General features: G+C 37.0%; 1 protein-coding gene across 10 annotated transcripts in view; it reads left to right on the plus strand.

The window, feature by feature from the left end:
- Positions 1-16,695, plus strand: part of IMMP2L (inner mitochondrial membrane peptidase subunit 2) — a 958,934-nt gene that overhangs the window by 78,226 nt on the left and 864,013 nt on the right. For all 10 annotated transcript variants that reach the window (XM_060414758.1, XM_027968614.3, XM_027968613.2 and 7 more), the window contains exon 4: positions 5,544-5,647. In XM_060414758.1, coding sequence (XP_060270741.1) covers positions 5,544-5,647 — 104 coding nt within the window. The remainder of the gene's footprint in view (positions 1-5,543; positions 5,648-16,695) is intronic.

A 16,695-nucleotide genomic window follows, 5' to 3' on the forward strand; every position in this document is an offset into this window, starting at 1 on the left:
TATGAACAAAGCTAGTGGAGGTGATGGAATTCCAGTGAATTATTTCAAATCCTAAAAGATGATACTATTAAAGCACTGCACTCAGTATGTCAGCAAATTTGGAAAACTCAGCAGTGGCCACAGGACTGGAAAAACTCAGTTTTCATTCCATTTCCAAAGAAAGACAATGCCAAAGAACGTACAAACTACCATACAATTGTACTCATTTACATGCTAGCAAGGTAATGCTCAAAATCCTTCAAGCTAGACTTCAACAGTACATGAACCAAGAACTTCCAGAGGTACAAACTGGATTTAGAAATGGCAGAGAAACCAGAGACCAAATTGCCAACATCATTGGATCATAGAAAAAGGAAAGGAATTAAAAAAAAAATCTACTTCTGCTTCATTGCTTCATTGAAAGCCTTTGACTGTGTGGATCACAACAGACTGGGAAATTCATAAAAAGATGGAAATACCAGACCACCTTACCTGTCTCCTGAGAAACCTGTATGCAGGTCAAGAGGCAACAGTTAGAACCTTACATGGAACAGGGAACTGGTTCAAAATTGAGAAAGAAGTAGTACATCAGGGCTGTATATTGTCACCCTGCCTATTTAACTTGTATTCAGAGTACATGATGCGAAATGCCAGCCTGGGTGAATCACAAGCTGGAATCAAGATTGTCAGGAGAAATATCAACAGCCTCAGATATGCAGATGATACCACTCTAATGGTAGAAAGTGAAGAGGAACTAAACAGCCTCTTGATGAAGGTGAAAGAGGAGAGAAAAAAAGCTGGTCTACAATGCAACATTCAAAAAACTAAGATCATGGCATCTGCTCCCATCATTTCATGGCAAATAGATGGAGGGAAAGTAGAAACAGTGGTGAATTTTATTTTCTTGGGCTCCAAAATCACTGCAGATGCTGACTGCAGCCATGAAATTAAGACACTTGCTCCTTGAAAGGAAAGCTATGACAAACCTAGACAGCATATTAAAAAGTAGTGACATCACTTTGCCGACGAAGGTCCATATAGTCAAAGCTGTGGTTTTTCCATGAGTCAAGTATGGATGTGAGAGTTGGACCACAAAGAAGGTTGAGCATTGAAGATTTGATGCTTGCCAAATCACTGCAGATGGTGATTGCAGCCATGAAATTAAAAGACGCTTACTCCTTCGAAGGAAAGTTATGACCAACCTAGATAGCATATTGAAAGGCAGAGATATTACTTTGCCAGCAAAGGTCCATCTAGTCAAGGCTATGGTTTTTCCTGTGGTTATGTATGGATGTGAGAGTTGGACTGTGAAGAAAGCTGAGCACTGAAGAATTGATACTTTTGAACTGTGGTGTTGGAGAAGACTCTTGAGAGTCCCTTGGACTGCAAGGAGATCCAACCAGTCCATCCTAAAGGAGATCAGTCCTTGGTATTCATTGGAAGGACTGATGCTGAAGCTGAAACTCCAATACTTTGGCCACCTCATGCAAAGAGTTGACTCATTGGAAAAGACTCTGATGCTGGGAGGGATTTGGGGCAGAAGGAGAAGGGGATGACAGAGGATGAGATGGCTGGATGGTATCACTGACTTGATGGACCTGAGTTTGAGTAAACTTTGGAAGTTGGTGATGGACAGGGAGGCCTGGCATGCTGTGATTCATGGGGTCGAAAAGAGTCGGACACAACTGAGCGACTGAACTGAAGTGTGCTAGAGAAGACTCTTGAGAGTCCCTTGGGCAGCAAGGAGATCAAACCAGTCAATCCGAAGGAAAATCAATCCTGAATGTTCATTGAAAGGACACATGCTGAAGCTGAAGCTCCAATACTTTGGCCACCTGATGCCAAGAGCTGACTCACTGTAGAAGACCTTGATCTGGGAAAGATTGAAGACAGGAAGAAAAGGTGGTGACAGAGGATAAGATGGTTGGATGGCATCACTGACTCTATGGACATGAGTTTGAGCAAACTCTGGGAGACAGTGAAGGACAGGAAAGCCTGGTGTGCTGCAGTCCATGGGGTTGCAAAGAGTTGGATGTGACTTAACAACTGAACAAGAACAATACGATGTCTTGGAGTGTGAGGAAGTAACTTGTGCATGGAGTACTGCTTGTGATTGAGTGTCACTTGTAGGAACAATATAAGTAGGGATTGGTAGGGTCCTATATGTCGTGTGTATTGATTTTTATGTTGGAGACAGTCTTGCTGGTAGTCAGGGAAGCTTATTATAAAGGATTTTAGGTAGGGGAATGGCTTGATGAGATTTGATGCTGAACAACCAGTTAGAATCATGTTCCAGAATCTCAGAAATGCAGTTGAGGGTAGAGTATAAATTTAACTAAGGGACATAATAATGAGTAAAAAGTACATCTTGCTTGGTTGTGAGGCAGGTAAGTAAATATGGCATTACTGCATTCTGAGTGTTGTAGTATGAAGTGGTATGGATTGTATATACAAGAGGAGCAAGTTGTTTGGGACTGCACATTTAAGAGTCATAGGTCTATGGGTGGTATTTGCACCTAGAATATTCATGTGATTTTCTAAGAAAATAAAACAGAGCTGAAAGACCTGAAGGTAAACTTCTAGACAAAAGCAACCTTCATAGGATAATGGTTAAAGAAGAATCATCTCAATCTATGATGTTAGCACTGTGGGTTATAATTGATTATTAGGTTGCAAAATCAATAATGACTTAGCGACTAAACCACCACCACCAAAATCAATAATAGTGAATGGGAAATTAATATGATTGATTATAGACAGGATTTTAAAAACATGGATTAGGAGAGAATAGAAATTATGATATCAGGGTATGTGTGGTAAAGGTGATTATTCTTTTGTGATGTTTTGTTCAGATATGTGCATTTGTACTTTGGGTACAGTATAAAATGTCTTTATTATGAGTTGTAATCACAAACTTTTGAAAAACAACAAAAGAGACTAAGGAAGAACAGTTGGAAATAATTAAATCACTTTTGTTCTTCACTTCTCTGATGGCAAGGAAAAGAAATGGACCCAGTGAAAGTGCAGTGGGAAGTAGATTTTTCTTTTCATTGTACAGTTTCTTTCCCCCTAGGCCACCTTTACCACATCAGCTATGTAAGGAGGAAAAATACAAAGAAATAAGGGGAAAAGGCTTGCAAGATAATGAACTGAAGGATAGAGAAGGAGAGGAGGAAAGAGAAAATATGAATGAGAAATATGGATGAGAGAGAACAAACCACATATGGACGGCTGGCTTTTAGCCTAACCTGACTGAGTGACTCCAGAAGCTCCACTCCCTATCACCATGGCCCAACAATGCCCCTTGGATTTGTCCTGCCACTGCAGCTCTGTTTCTTATTAGGGATAAAGCTGGATGAAGAACCTGGGGTAAGGGTACGAAACTACCTCTAATTAAAATTGTGATTTAGTTATATGACTAATAAAAGTTATTGAGGGCTTAACTAGGGGTCAAGAGCCATTCTAAGCACTTTAAATGCATGATCTCACCAAGTAAGTAAATATTTGTTAAGCCCTTAGAACAATGTCTGGGACACGGTAAGCACTTGGTGAGTATTGGATATTATTATTATTTAATTACTAATTAGAGAAAAGTTACTAAATATCACCATTTTACTAGTAAGGAAATTGAAGTATAACAAAGTTAAGTAACTTTCTCAAAATCTTATAGCTGGAAAGAAATAGAATCATTCACTTTTGAGTTGGAGGTGAGCAACTGATTAGTATAGGTGCATAGCTACCCACTCCAGTATTCTTGCCTGGAAAATCCCACGGACAGAGGAGTCTGGTGGACTACAGTCCATGGGGTTACAAAAGAGTTGGACATGACTTGGCGACTAAACAACAGTGAAGGGTTATATGCTGATTGGTGCTTGAAAGATGATGACAGAAGAGAGAATAGACAAAATGGGTCTTAAGTGAAAGACATTATGAAAAAAAAAAAATCCCTTTGGCTTGGTGACTGGTTGGACATGAAGAAAAAAGGTAAGTAAGATTTAAAGTTGGTTGTCTGGGGAAATAGTGAGTAGGATGTAAGAAAGGGAGAAAACTTACGCTAGGGAATGAGGACAATTCCATTTAATAGTATTGAGTTTTATGTCAGATAGTCAAGTAAGGATTAGCAGGGAATTCAAAACTAAAGTTAGAGATGTTTAGGCATTATCACATAAAGGAGTTGCAGAAGCTATAAGAGTGTTTGAGATCCCCAAGGATAACCAATAAGTTTTTGGTCACAAAAAATCTGGGGAGTCAAAAATAAAGCAATAATAATAGCCCCCACACATTTCTATGCCTTTGTTCACAGCTGCTTTTTAGAAAACCTACAAGTAATTCCAGGAATCTTTAAAAAGAGTATGTCACTGCTAGGGCTTGTCTGGTGGGTCAGTCTGCAAAAAATCCTCCTGCAACGCAAGAGTTTGATGCCTGTGTCGAGAAGATCCCCTGGAGAAGGAAATGGCAACCCATTCCAATGTTCTTGCTTGGGAAATCCTGTAGACAGAGACTGGCAGGTTACAGTCCATGGGTCCTAAGAGTCAGACAAGGCTGAGTGATTGAAACATCACCGTGGCACTACTGCTCCAGGGCAGCCTGTTGCTGGACATGTACTGTTTTCCTCGCTGCTGCCCTGGCTTCTGTGGCTCTGTCTGTTCTTGCTGCCAACCCACCATCTGTGAATGAGGGGAGCCTCCGTTGTGGTCTAGTACCTTCCCTACCACCACAGCAATTGCTCTTTTAGACCAATGACGTTCCCAGAGACCCTGGAGAGTCAGTGGTGAAAAAACTCTCCTCCTTTTTCTTATTCTATCATCAAGTTTCAGACTTGACATCCATTGACTTTTTCAGCAGTCCTGTCCAGGTGATAGATGCATTGGCTTTATGGTTCCTTAATCAGTTTCTTATGCCTAGATGATTCCTGACCATCAGATGAACTCTTACAGAAAATCTTTCTCCGTGTCTGCCCCATTGGTCCTTAGGCATATCTAGACTTATCTAAATCCTAGGGTGAAGGCTGCTTACTAGGCTTAGACTGAAGCCAGGACCCTTCCTGCAAGCTCTCTGTAGAAAAAAGAGATCAAAATGGGAAATTCCCATATTTTCCAAGATTATTTCATCACTTGCTACTTCTGGTCTCTTTACTGTTTACTATGGTATTTTCCTGGTTGATTTGAGATTATTTCTTCTTCTCTCCAAATGGAGCAAGCGGATGTACCTACTATGGAATTAGGTCCTATCTGAATATTCTATGCGGAGGCTTGATTCACTTTTTTCTTATATTTCTTCTTAAGATTTTCCATGCCTCTTTAAGGGGTTTAGTTAAGAGTTGACTATCTAGCACATTTTCCTTTGAAATGAGTATTGGTAATTTTTTTTTCTGGTTACCTGTGAAGAATCCCGATGAGCCTTTTTGAAAACTCATCATTTGCAGTTATTTTAGAACAGCAATTTATTGAAAGCTACTATATTAGAAATGTTTTATTGCACGGCACTACAGCTATGAAGTGCAAGGAACCATGAAGATTGAAAATTACAAATGACAGATGTGTCTCTTTCTTCTTATTTTTTAGCCTTCTTTGAATCCTGGGGGGAGCCAGTCATCTGATGTGGTGCTTTTGAACCATTGGAAAGTGAGGAATTTTGAAGTACAACGTGGTGACATTGTGTCATTAGTGTAAGTAAATCAGAAACATACTATATTCCTATATAAGATGATTTATAATTATCTGATTTAGCTAGTAATTCCCTGTTTATACCATATTGTCAATTACTAAATTAATAGGTCATTTAAAATGTAATACATTTTTGAAAATCTATTTTGAAATGTAACAAGACTACGAAAGAATATTTTTTTCTATGATACTTAAAATTTATCACTTGATTGACATACTTGGTTTGGCCAAACGTGTTTGATGAAATATTGATTAGAAATTATTATATTGATGATCTAGAGTACGTGTATCTGGTATTTGAGTTGTTTTGAAATACTGTATTTTGGAAGCAACTTGTATGTTACTCTTATACTTTATTAGCTGTGTAGCTGCAAAGTATTTCTAGACCATTGTAAGTGTGACTTGAAATTCAGTGGCATTTATATATATGTATCAGTGATTTAACTGAAAAAAGGAAGTTTGGAAGATGGTAGACTGGAGGCTTTTGTTTGGGACCAAAAGGTGGCACTGTTTCTCTGTTAAAGTATTACGACTGGTCAGGAACAAGAATTTCATTCTAATCTTAGTGTAGAGAAGGAATGTCAAAATGTACATGACTGACACAATGATATTCCTATGTTTGAATGATTAAGATTTGAGGTTTGTTTATTTTAAAAGTAAATTTACACTGAGAAGACTGCAACAGAACTTGCCTAATTTCTACTCTTTTCAGCTACTTATACAAATGTTATAACATGATTCCCTGTTATGTCAGTTAGTGCATTGGGGAAGCAATTAATGTAGTAGTTACTGTTATTTGTTTTAATGATAGTAAAATCCTACTGTTTGGTGAAGACTTCGAACATATAAGTATGATTCTTGAATTAGAATAATTGTTTATTGTTGGGTGATAATTTATAATTGGTAAAAGTAAAACGTTATCTACTTGCTTTTACTTATCTTTGGTTACTGCTTTGTGGAAACAGATATTTTCTAAATGTGTCTCAGTCAAGCCTGTTCTACTAAGATTTATTTGAAAACATATTAACTAAAACTGGTCAGTAACTAATGAAATAAATTTGAGTGGAGTTTTGTATGGCAGACATCCAAGGATGGGGATTAATGCTTCTCATATTCTTGAGTGCTTTCTTTAATATTAACCTACTCTTCAGAGTATCCTTTTACTTTGTCATTGAGGGAACTGTTTCTGCAACCTCCTTAACAACCTTCCCATGCTGGGTTAGCCTGTCGTGTGCTCATTATTCTTTCGCTTTTGGTTTGACAAGGTTACATCCTCACTTAGTCTGTGATGGAGAGGATACCCACCCAAGTGAGAGAGGTCACCTTATAAGCAGACTATTGTGCGGTGTATTTTCTCTGTGAGAAACATGCTGACTGTCTTTAACCAAATGAATTTGAATAGGTAATTGGGGATAAAAAAAGGCTCCTTAAAATCCAAGTCTGCATGGATCCAAAACGGTACCCTAGCATATCCTAGACTAGATATAAAAAAAAGAAAATGTTATCCTTTTATGTAAATATTAAAGTGATTGATACTTATTATATAAATTAATTTCAAAAACAGTATATTCAAATTGAGGTTGATATACTAAATGATAGCTACCTCAATTGAACTGTATTTTAAATGAGTAAACTATGTGATGTGTCTCTGTTAGGTACAAATAACACAAATTTTCTTTCATAATGCTTGTTGTTAGTAGGAGCTATTTACATGTAAAAATGCTTAGTGATTGGTATCATATTATTTAACAACAAATAATCATCAAGCAATAACTGTTGCTTTCTTTTGGTGAACAACCAGGCTTATATTTGTTTAGTATGATGCAATACTAATAAAAGACACTTTTTAAAGTATCTTTTTAGTTTCATGAGCAAAAATGCTTTCTGGACACATGTTCTTACATTAGAATATCCTGTCAATATAAGAAATGTGTGACTAATACAGAAACACATGACTAAAATTTGAATTTATGGCTAAATATAAAATACAAAGATAAAAAATTGATGTTAATTATGCATTTTATTGATACATAAGTAATCTTTGGTAACAAAGTAGTGTGACAGCTTATATTTTAAATCATTCCTGGACAGCATTTTATGTATTCAGAGTATGTGGAAATGCAGCATTTCTACTATAATATTATATATGCCTTTCTGGAAAACTCTGTGGTTGGCAAATTCATTCTTAAATTGCTAGGGCTTATGCATCTTCATAACCTAGAACACCAATGAAAATCACAATAATTCCAATAGCATTATTTAAAAGACATCTGAAGTTTCTAATAAATAAACACTGCAGTAAATGTTGGATTTACTTAAAACAATAAAGGTGAAGATAGCTTGATGGAAGAAGATATAAGGAAGGTTTGAGGCTATCTATGTTTTCAAGGGCCAGGGTTATTATTACCAGAATTTGCAAGAAGAGAAAGATTGCAAGCTATGTACAAAATGTACTGATCGCAGAGATGGATGTTCAGCTCATTGTTTTGTGTTGTTTTATTTGTTGTAAGTTTTTTGTTTTAAGATCTGGGTTAAACTTGCAGTAAACTTTCTAGGAAAAAAGTTGAATGTATAATACTGATTCCGTCTTAGCTTGCTGCCTTTAGTGTACTCAGCCTTCAACTGATTTTAATGAGACATTGATGATTTTGGGAGAAAATCAGATGTGAACTAGTGAAGCTTCTGCTTTATACTGACTTCTTTCTCCATTCTTTCTCACCAGCTGCCTATGAACTAATTCATGTTACAGTAAGACATTATGTAGCAGAGAAGACTGTCCCATCTATTTCATTCAGTTTATTGACCAACTCTATTCCCTGATGCAAGGAAGGTCTGGGTGGGGGAAGGGTACATATTGGAATATGCCTCTTTGCATCTCTTCCTTCTCTTTTCCTGTCTTTTTCTTTCCGTAAAAGACTGTAGCAGTGTAGCAACTGTTTAAACACGTTACTCAGTAATGTTAAATCGAAAGGTGTCTTTGTTTAATAACATCACACAAAACATTATTTGCTGTCATTGAGTCCTTCATTGAGTCCTCAGTGTTACTGAGTGTATACAGGAGACATCATACTCTCTTGGTGGATTTGCAGACTAATAGTGGTGATTAAGGTGGATTTTCTATACCTCGGAATTGACTTTTCATTAACCTGTGTGATGGCCTTACTGCCATAGATTTAACATAAGTAGCACTATTTTATAATGATATATCAATTAACAGAATCATTGGGACAGAGTTTCCTTCATAATAAAGTTTCAAATAATCATGTTTAAGAGTGTTTCAACTTTTCATTTTGAGATATTATGGACTTAAAGGTTGTAAAAATAGTACAGTGAGTACCCACATATCCCCTTATTTATTTTTTTTAATTTTGCTAATATAAAATTGACAAAATTGTAAGATATTTAAAGTGTATACTGGGATGAACTGATATATGTACACATTGTGAAAGAATTTCCCTCATCAAGTTAATTAACTCACTCATCACCTATTTACATTTTGTGTGTGGGGGGCAGGGAGGGGGTTGGGCATAAGCTAGAAAGAGAGTGAGAGAACATTTAAGTTCTACTGTTGGTGAATTTCAGTTATATAACACAGTTTATTAACTGTCATCACCATGTTATACATTAGCTTCTCAAACCTTATTCTTATGCCCTCCAAATATTAACATCATACACAACCATCGCATAATTATGGAGACTGGGAAATTGACACTGATACAATACTGTTAACTAATCTACAGACCTTATTTATATTTCACTAGTGTTCCCACTAATGTCCTCTTTCTAGACCAAACTCCTACCCAGGATCCTATATTTTGTTTTTATTTTCTTATCTCTCTAGTCTCTTCTAATCTTCGACATATCCTTGGTCACTCTTCATCTTTTTTAAGCTTGACAGTTTTGAAGGGTCCTGGCCAGATAATTTGGAAAATGATCCCTTTGAATGTTTGAGGGTCAGTCTTGTCTCCAGTGAGGAGGTGGTGCTGTTGATGGCAGTTGCTGGGGAGGCTGCAGCAGTGGTAACAGTTGGGAAGGTGGATAAGACAGGGTCACAGGAGATGGAAATTGTCAGGCACAGAGCTTTACAGGTTCTTGGAACCACATATTTGTGTCCTGACTAAGAAATCCCATAGCCTCTATAAGTCCACACAGATAATTCTTTAGATGCTAGGAAGCAAGGAAGGAGGCCTGTGCAGCTGGGGAGAGCTACAGTTTGTAGTAGGATTAGAAGGGAAGGAACTAAGCCTAGGTGACAGATTATACTACACTGAGCCAGTATTCACTTCTACAGTAGAAGGCGAGGGTGAGCGAATTCTCCTTTAATGAACACTCCTGTATGTCAGGCATTACACTAAGTGCTTTGGGTTGCCATTTTATTTCTCATAACAGTAACAGGAAATAGTTATTATTTTTGTGGGTAGTGGACATTATTTATTTATTTTTCAATGTACTTTTTATTTAGGTAACTGGTTTATAACATTATATGTTTCATATGCAAACATTATATTTCTACTTCTGTATACACTAAATCTTGCAGACATAGTTAAAGTGATAAAACTAAGATTTAGCAAGTAAATGGCAGAGCCAGAATTTGCATACTGGTCCATTTGAATCTGTATTTGAATACAGGTCCAATTAAACCTGTATTGCTTGATATAGTACGCATATGTGGCTATTGAGCAGTTATACGTGGCTTTTGTTATTCAGTCGCCCAGGAGTGTCCCACTCTGCCACCCCATGGACTGCGACACACCAGGCCTCTCTCTCCCTCACCATCTCCCAAAGTTTACCCAAGTTCATGTCTATTGCGTTGGTGATGCCCTCCGTCTCATCCTCTGACACTCTCTTCTTCTTCTGTCCTCAGTCTTTCCCAGCATCAGGAACTTTTCCAATGAGTCAGCATTAGATGACCAAAATACTGGAGTTTCAATTTCAGCATCAGTCCTTCCAATAAATATTCAGGGTTGATTTCCCTTAAGATTGACTGGTTGGATCTCCTTGCAGCCCAAGGGACTCTCAGGAGTCTTCTCCAACACCACAGTAAAGGCATCAGTTCTTTGGCACTCTGCCTTCTTAACTTATGCTACTGTGTGCTTGTTATGTAATGTGGCTACTGCTGCTTGTTAAAATGATAGTATTTTGTATACCAAGTGCTTGTGTGCTTAGTCATGTCCAAGTCTTTGTAACCCCATGGACTGCAGCCCACCAGGCTCCTCTGTCCATGGAATTTTCCAAGCAAGAATATTGGAATGGGTTGTCATTTCTTTCTCCAGGTGATCTTTCCAACTCAGAGTTTGAACCTGAGTCTCTTGTATCACCTGCATTGGCAGGTGGGTTCTTTAGCACTGAACCAATGGGAAAGACATATTTTGGATATATTCAGTCAAATAACATGTATTATTAAAATTAATTTCACCTGTTTCTTTTTCCTTATTTTAATGTAGCTAGTAGAACATTTGAAATTACCTGTGTGACACACATTGCATCTTAAGTGGACAAATGCTCTGTCTAAATCTTCTTCCATTGCACCTGCTGCTTTCCTGGAGGGTGTCTAAGGTGTCTCATCTAAGGGTGAACTAAGATGAGATCCTAAAGTGTGAAGTGGAGAAATACTAATGTAGTTTCTATGAAGTACAGTAGACTCCCAAAGAGAGGTAAACACTGTGTTGGTGAGTGTTGGGATGATCAGGTTCAGAGACAAAGGAAAAAAGACATGTAATTTACAAAGAGAGAAAAGTACCCACTATAGTTTATAATTTTTTTTCCTTGTAGGACTGAAGTCTCTTTATTTTTTAAAAGTATTTATTTATTGAAGTGTAGTTGATTTACAACATTAGTTTCCAGTGTATAGCACAATGATCAGTTACATATATATCTATTTTTTCATATTATTTTCCACTATAGGCTATTACAAGATACCGAATATAGTTCCTTGTGCTATACAATACATGTTTTTTTTTGCTTATCTATTTTATATATAGCAGTTTGTATCTGTTGATCCTAAGTTCCTAATTTATTCTTTTTTTACCTCTTTTCCCCACTTTGGTAACCATAAGTTTGTTTTGTGTCTCTGTAAGTCTGTTTCTATTTTGTGTATGGATTCATTTGTATTATTTTTAGATTCCGCATGAAAGTGATATCATGTATTTGTCTTTCTCTGACTTACTTCACTTCATATGATATTTTCTAGGTCCACTTATGTTGCTGTAAATGGCAATATTTCATGCTTTTTTATGGTTAAGTAAAATTCCATTGTGTGTACATACCTCACATTATATATTAATATATATCTCATCAATCATCTCTTGATGGGCATTTGGATTGCTTCCATGTCTTGGTTATTGTAAATAGTACTGCTGTGAACTTTGGGATGCATGTTATCTTTTTGAATTAGAATTTTTATCTTTTCTGGATGTATGTCCAGGAGTGGGATTGCTGTATTATCAGTTCAGTTCAGTCGCTCAGTCATCTCCAACTCTTTGAGACCCCATGAACCGCAGCATGCCAGGTCTCCCTGTCCATCACCAACTCCCGGAGTCTATGCAAACCCATGTCCATCGAGTTGGTGATACCATCCAACCATTTCATCCTCTGTTGTCCCTTTCTCTTCCTGCCCTCAATCTTTCCCAGCATCAGGGTCTTTTCCAGTGAGTCAACTCTTTGCATTAGGTGGCCGAAGTATTGGAGTTTCAGCTTCAGCATCAGTCCTTCCAGTGAACACCTAGGACTGATCTCCTTTAGGATGGACTGGTTGAATATACTTGCAGTCCAAGGGACTCTCAAGAGTCTTCTCCAACACCGATGTTCAAAGCATCAATTCTTCGGCACTCAGCTTTCTTTATAGTTCAACTCTCACATCCATACATGACCACTGGAAAAACCATAGCCTTGACTAGATGGACCTTTGTTGACAAAGTAATGTCTCTGCTTTTCAATATGCTATCTAGTTTGGTCATAACTTTCCTTCCAAGGAGTAAATGTCTTTTAATTTCATGGCTACAGTCACCATCTGCAGTGATTTTGGAGCCAAGAAAAATAAAGTCAGCCATCGTTTCCACTGTTTCCCCATCTATTTGCCATGAAGTGATGGGACCAGATGCCATGATCTTAGTTGTATCATATGGTAGCTCTATTTTTAGTTACTTAAGTAACCTCCATATTGTTTTCCATAGTGGGTGCATCAGTTTACATTCCCATCAACAGTATAGGAGGGTTCCCTTTTCTCCACACCCTCCCCAGCATTTATTGTTTGTAGAAGTTTTGTTGATAGCCATTCTGATCAGTGTGACGTAATATTCCATTGTAGGTTTGATTTATATTTTACTAATAATTATAATTGAGCATCTCTTTTATGTGCTTCACAACAATTCTAATATTTATTGATTGTTTATCATTTCCCAGTCCCAAGACTGAATTCTGTATTCATTTTTATTTAATCCTCATTAAAATAAACCCCAGTAAAGTAGGTATGTGGTTATTCCCATTTATAGGTGAGAACGCTGAGGTACAAAGAGGCTAAGTAACTTGTTTAAGATCATAAAGCCGACTGGTAAATGGAAGAATGAAGGTTTGAAGGGCTTCCCATCAAACCCAGTGTTCTTGACTGTCAAAATGTAAAGCATCTGTATATAGTGGTGATGGTTTGGTTGAGGATCCTTACTCATTCTTAGCAAAGAATTCACACAAGCCTTTGCATCTCTACATCAGTTGGATTATCCCATGAAATTTCTGATACACTGGTTCTTGAAATGTAGTCTCTTCATTAATAGCAATAATACTTTATTATAAACATAGAATCTGCATACAATTTTGACAGCTGGTTTGCAATATGCTAAGCTAATTGCCGTTTTCTGTGATGGCTACATCTATAGCAGTAAATATGCAAAGAGTTATGGAGATGTGAGCCAGGGAAATAGACGAAATAGAATAGAGCCTTTGGGGAAAAAAAGAAAGGTGCTAGTTCCTTTGTGTCTTGAGTGCTCGTAAATCTTTAAAGGTCCCTTGACCCACCATTGGAAATTAACTGTAGTCTGCTAAAACATGGAAATTCATGTTTTGTAACAAATGCCCAGGGCAATGATAATACTGAATAATGACTTATAATTGTATTAAAAGCCATTTAATCTGTTGAGCTGGGAGGATATAATCGTGAATACTTATCTAGTCTATCCATTGTACTTATTCCTAATTTTTTTGGTTGAGAGCGATTTTTTTTTTTTTTTTTAGTTTGTAGTTAATATTGTACATTTCAGGAACACAAATCTAGAAAGAACATGACTTTAAGAGAAAGGTTCTATAGGTAGGAGGAAGTGCCTAGGCTTTTGTTCATTGTTTTTAATTAACTGGTATTCAAAATTCGAGAGAGTGAAGTCTTGGGCTGTAATTTATTTTGATGAGAGATTTAGGTTTTGGCACTTTCAATTACCCATAATAATTTGTATTCATTACTAAGTATATTTACAAATGATACTTTAAAAATGAGATAGTGTAAGTTTTGTTTGCTATTATTTGATCTAGATTAAATTGATTTTATAAATACTGTTTAGAGGCATATAGATAGAAAGTTGGTAACCTTAAGGTGGTCCTTAAAAGCAATTTCCTTTCTTGAGCAGGATGAATTGGCTTCACGATTTTTATACATTTAATTATGCAATAAAACATTTTCTTAGTTCAGAGACAAATTATAGCTTAGAGATGTTTCACTGATCATAAATTTCAATTTTGAATTATTGATATTTTATGGTAATGTAACTATAGGAGCTATCCATAGCCTCTGCTCACCCCTTTTCATAAATCTTATATCCTCTGAGAGATGACTAGAAGTTGTCAAAGAATGAAGTTATATAGGCAGCAGTCCATGAAATAGTGGTACTTATGTTTGTAACTTTTTATTTTTATTGTGAAAAAAACCCAGTCTCTGAGGACACTGTTACCTTACTTAAAAAAAAAAAAGTGTAGGACAGCATTTACAGAAAAGACACTCCTAAATGCTTGTTGTTTGTTATATGTAAGGTGTCAGATGAACTGTGAAGGAGAGGCATTTTGAAGATAAGCTTTAAATAATAATTCTAACAGAGGAATAACTTAAAATTTTAAGAAGTAAATAGTTGAGCTTTCAAGCAGAAAATATAATACACAAAAAACTAACTATCCCATATGTATGTCAACCCATCTTAAAATCAATCAGATATGCATGCACATATAAACAGAGACCACTGAGATCAATCAGTATCTGATTTCTTAGTTTATTTCAAACTAAGGCCCATTTTGAAAAAATGAGAAAATACTGTTAAAAAGAATATCTAAAGGCATTATAGTACTGCCAAGGAGGAAAGATCCCAGAGTGCAGAGCCACACACTGAGGTGAGCCCTGTATTTAGTGCCACTTCTCATCTTGGGTTTTTGTCGCTTTATAAACAGCTCATGCCATGAGGCTGAGAAGCGAAGCAGTGCAGGCTAAGATGGGAGATGCTGGGCATAATTTTTGGCAGTTTCACAGGGCTAAGAAGCCACAAAGTAGAATTCAAGCATATGCAGGACCCTGGTGAAGCGTTTTCAACTTTTAATTGAAATCCCCAAAAGGCTATGTCCTAGGAGTTAGGGAGAACTAGAGATAGACTATAAGTTACAAAAATTACAATGCAGCCTCTGATAAACTCAATCTTGATTTTAAGGTAATCTGCCTTCACTTTAACTATCTGTCATTGCCAGAAGCAACAGTACCTCACATTCTATAAAAAATTACCATGCATATCACAAGCCAGGTCCAAGCTTAAAAAATATAAAACAGCAAACAGTAGAAACACTCTCATGGTGTTCTAGTTTTTGGAGTTATTGGACATGATGTATAAAATAATTATAATCAATATATTAAAAATTGATGAAAGATCGAGTTTATTAGAGAATGAGAATGTAGAAGAAGAATTGAAAGGGATTCTAGAGACGAAAACTAGTGTAACTGAAGAGCTAGATCAGTTTAGTGCAAATTAGAGACAACTAGGGGGAGGATTATGAACTGGGTGATAGGTCAGTTAGGAAATATCTAGGCCATGGGTGATTGGTTCACTGGTGGGCACTGCATCTAAACAGGACCAATCTGAGTCATTCCTGGAAATGGATGTATAAATATTAAGGGTGAAAATTTACATTTTTGTTAGAGTTGTTAAGTTTGAACAATATGATCTGTTAAAAAAAAAGTCACATTTCTTTAAGGTTACATCAATAAAATAGGTGCTAGCTATAGTAGGCAGAATTTTGATCCTCAAGTTTCCATGCCTAATTCCTAGGACAGTGAATATGTTGAGATATTGTGCCCATGGATACGTTACCTTGTATTGGCAAAGGGACTTTGTGGTTGTAATTAAGGTTGACCTTCAGTTGACCTTAAAGCGAGGAGGCTAGCTTAGGTTATCCAGGTGAGTCCAATCAATGCTGTCTCAGGAATCCTTAAGAGCAGAAGCTAGCCTAGATTATCCAGGTGGGCCCAATGTAGTCACGTGAGTCTTTAAAAGCAGGCAGAGGCGGAAGTGAGGAAAGTGCAGTGGAACAAGTCAGAGAGAGCCAGGGAATGGGAACTCTTCCATGCGCTTTTGCTGGCTTTGAAGATTCAAGGACCATGAGAAGAAGAAAACAGACTACCTCTAGAGACTAAGAATGAACTCTTGCCAAAGGCCAGTCATACACAGAATTGAATTTTGCCAACAAGCTAGTGAGTCTGGAAATGGACTCTACAGTAGTCTCTAGAGAAGGACCCAGAGTTGCCTACAGCTTGATTTGGGCCTTTGGAGACTCCAAACAGAGTACCCAACTGAACTTGCTGGACTGCAGTCCCGGAGGACGCTGAGCTTTTTAAATTTTAAATGGCTGTTATTTTAACTTTAAACCCCTTCATTTGTTTTAATTTGTTAGAGTGGCAATATAAAATTGTGTTTAGCAAAGGAAAGATGCAAATAGTTCTAATATGCTTTACCGTCTGAGCCACCAGGGAAGCCCAATATTACCCTTAGAATGTATAAAGAGATCAACTTTTATGGAAGACTCTTACTAAGTA

This window comes from Ovis aries, chromosome 4 (genome assembly GCF_016772045.2).
Source record: "Ovis aries strain OAR_USU_Benz2616 breed Rambouillet chromosome 4, ARS-UI_Ramb_v3.0, whole genome shotgun sequence".
NCBI classification, from domain to species: Eukaryota; Metazoa; Chordata; class Mammalia; order Artiodactyla; family Bovidae; genus Ovis; species Ovis aries.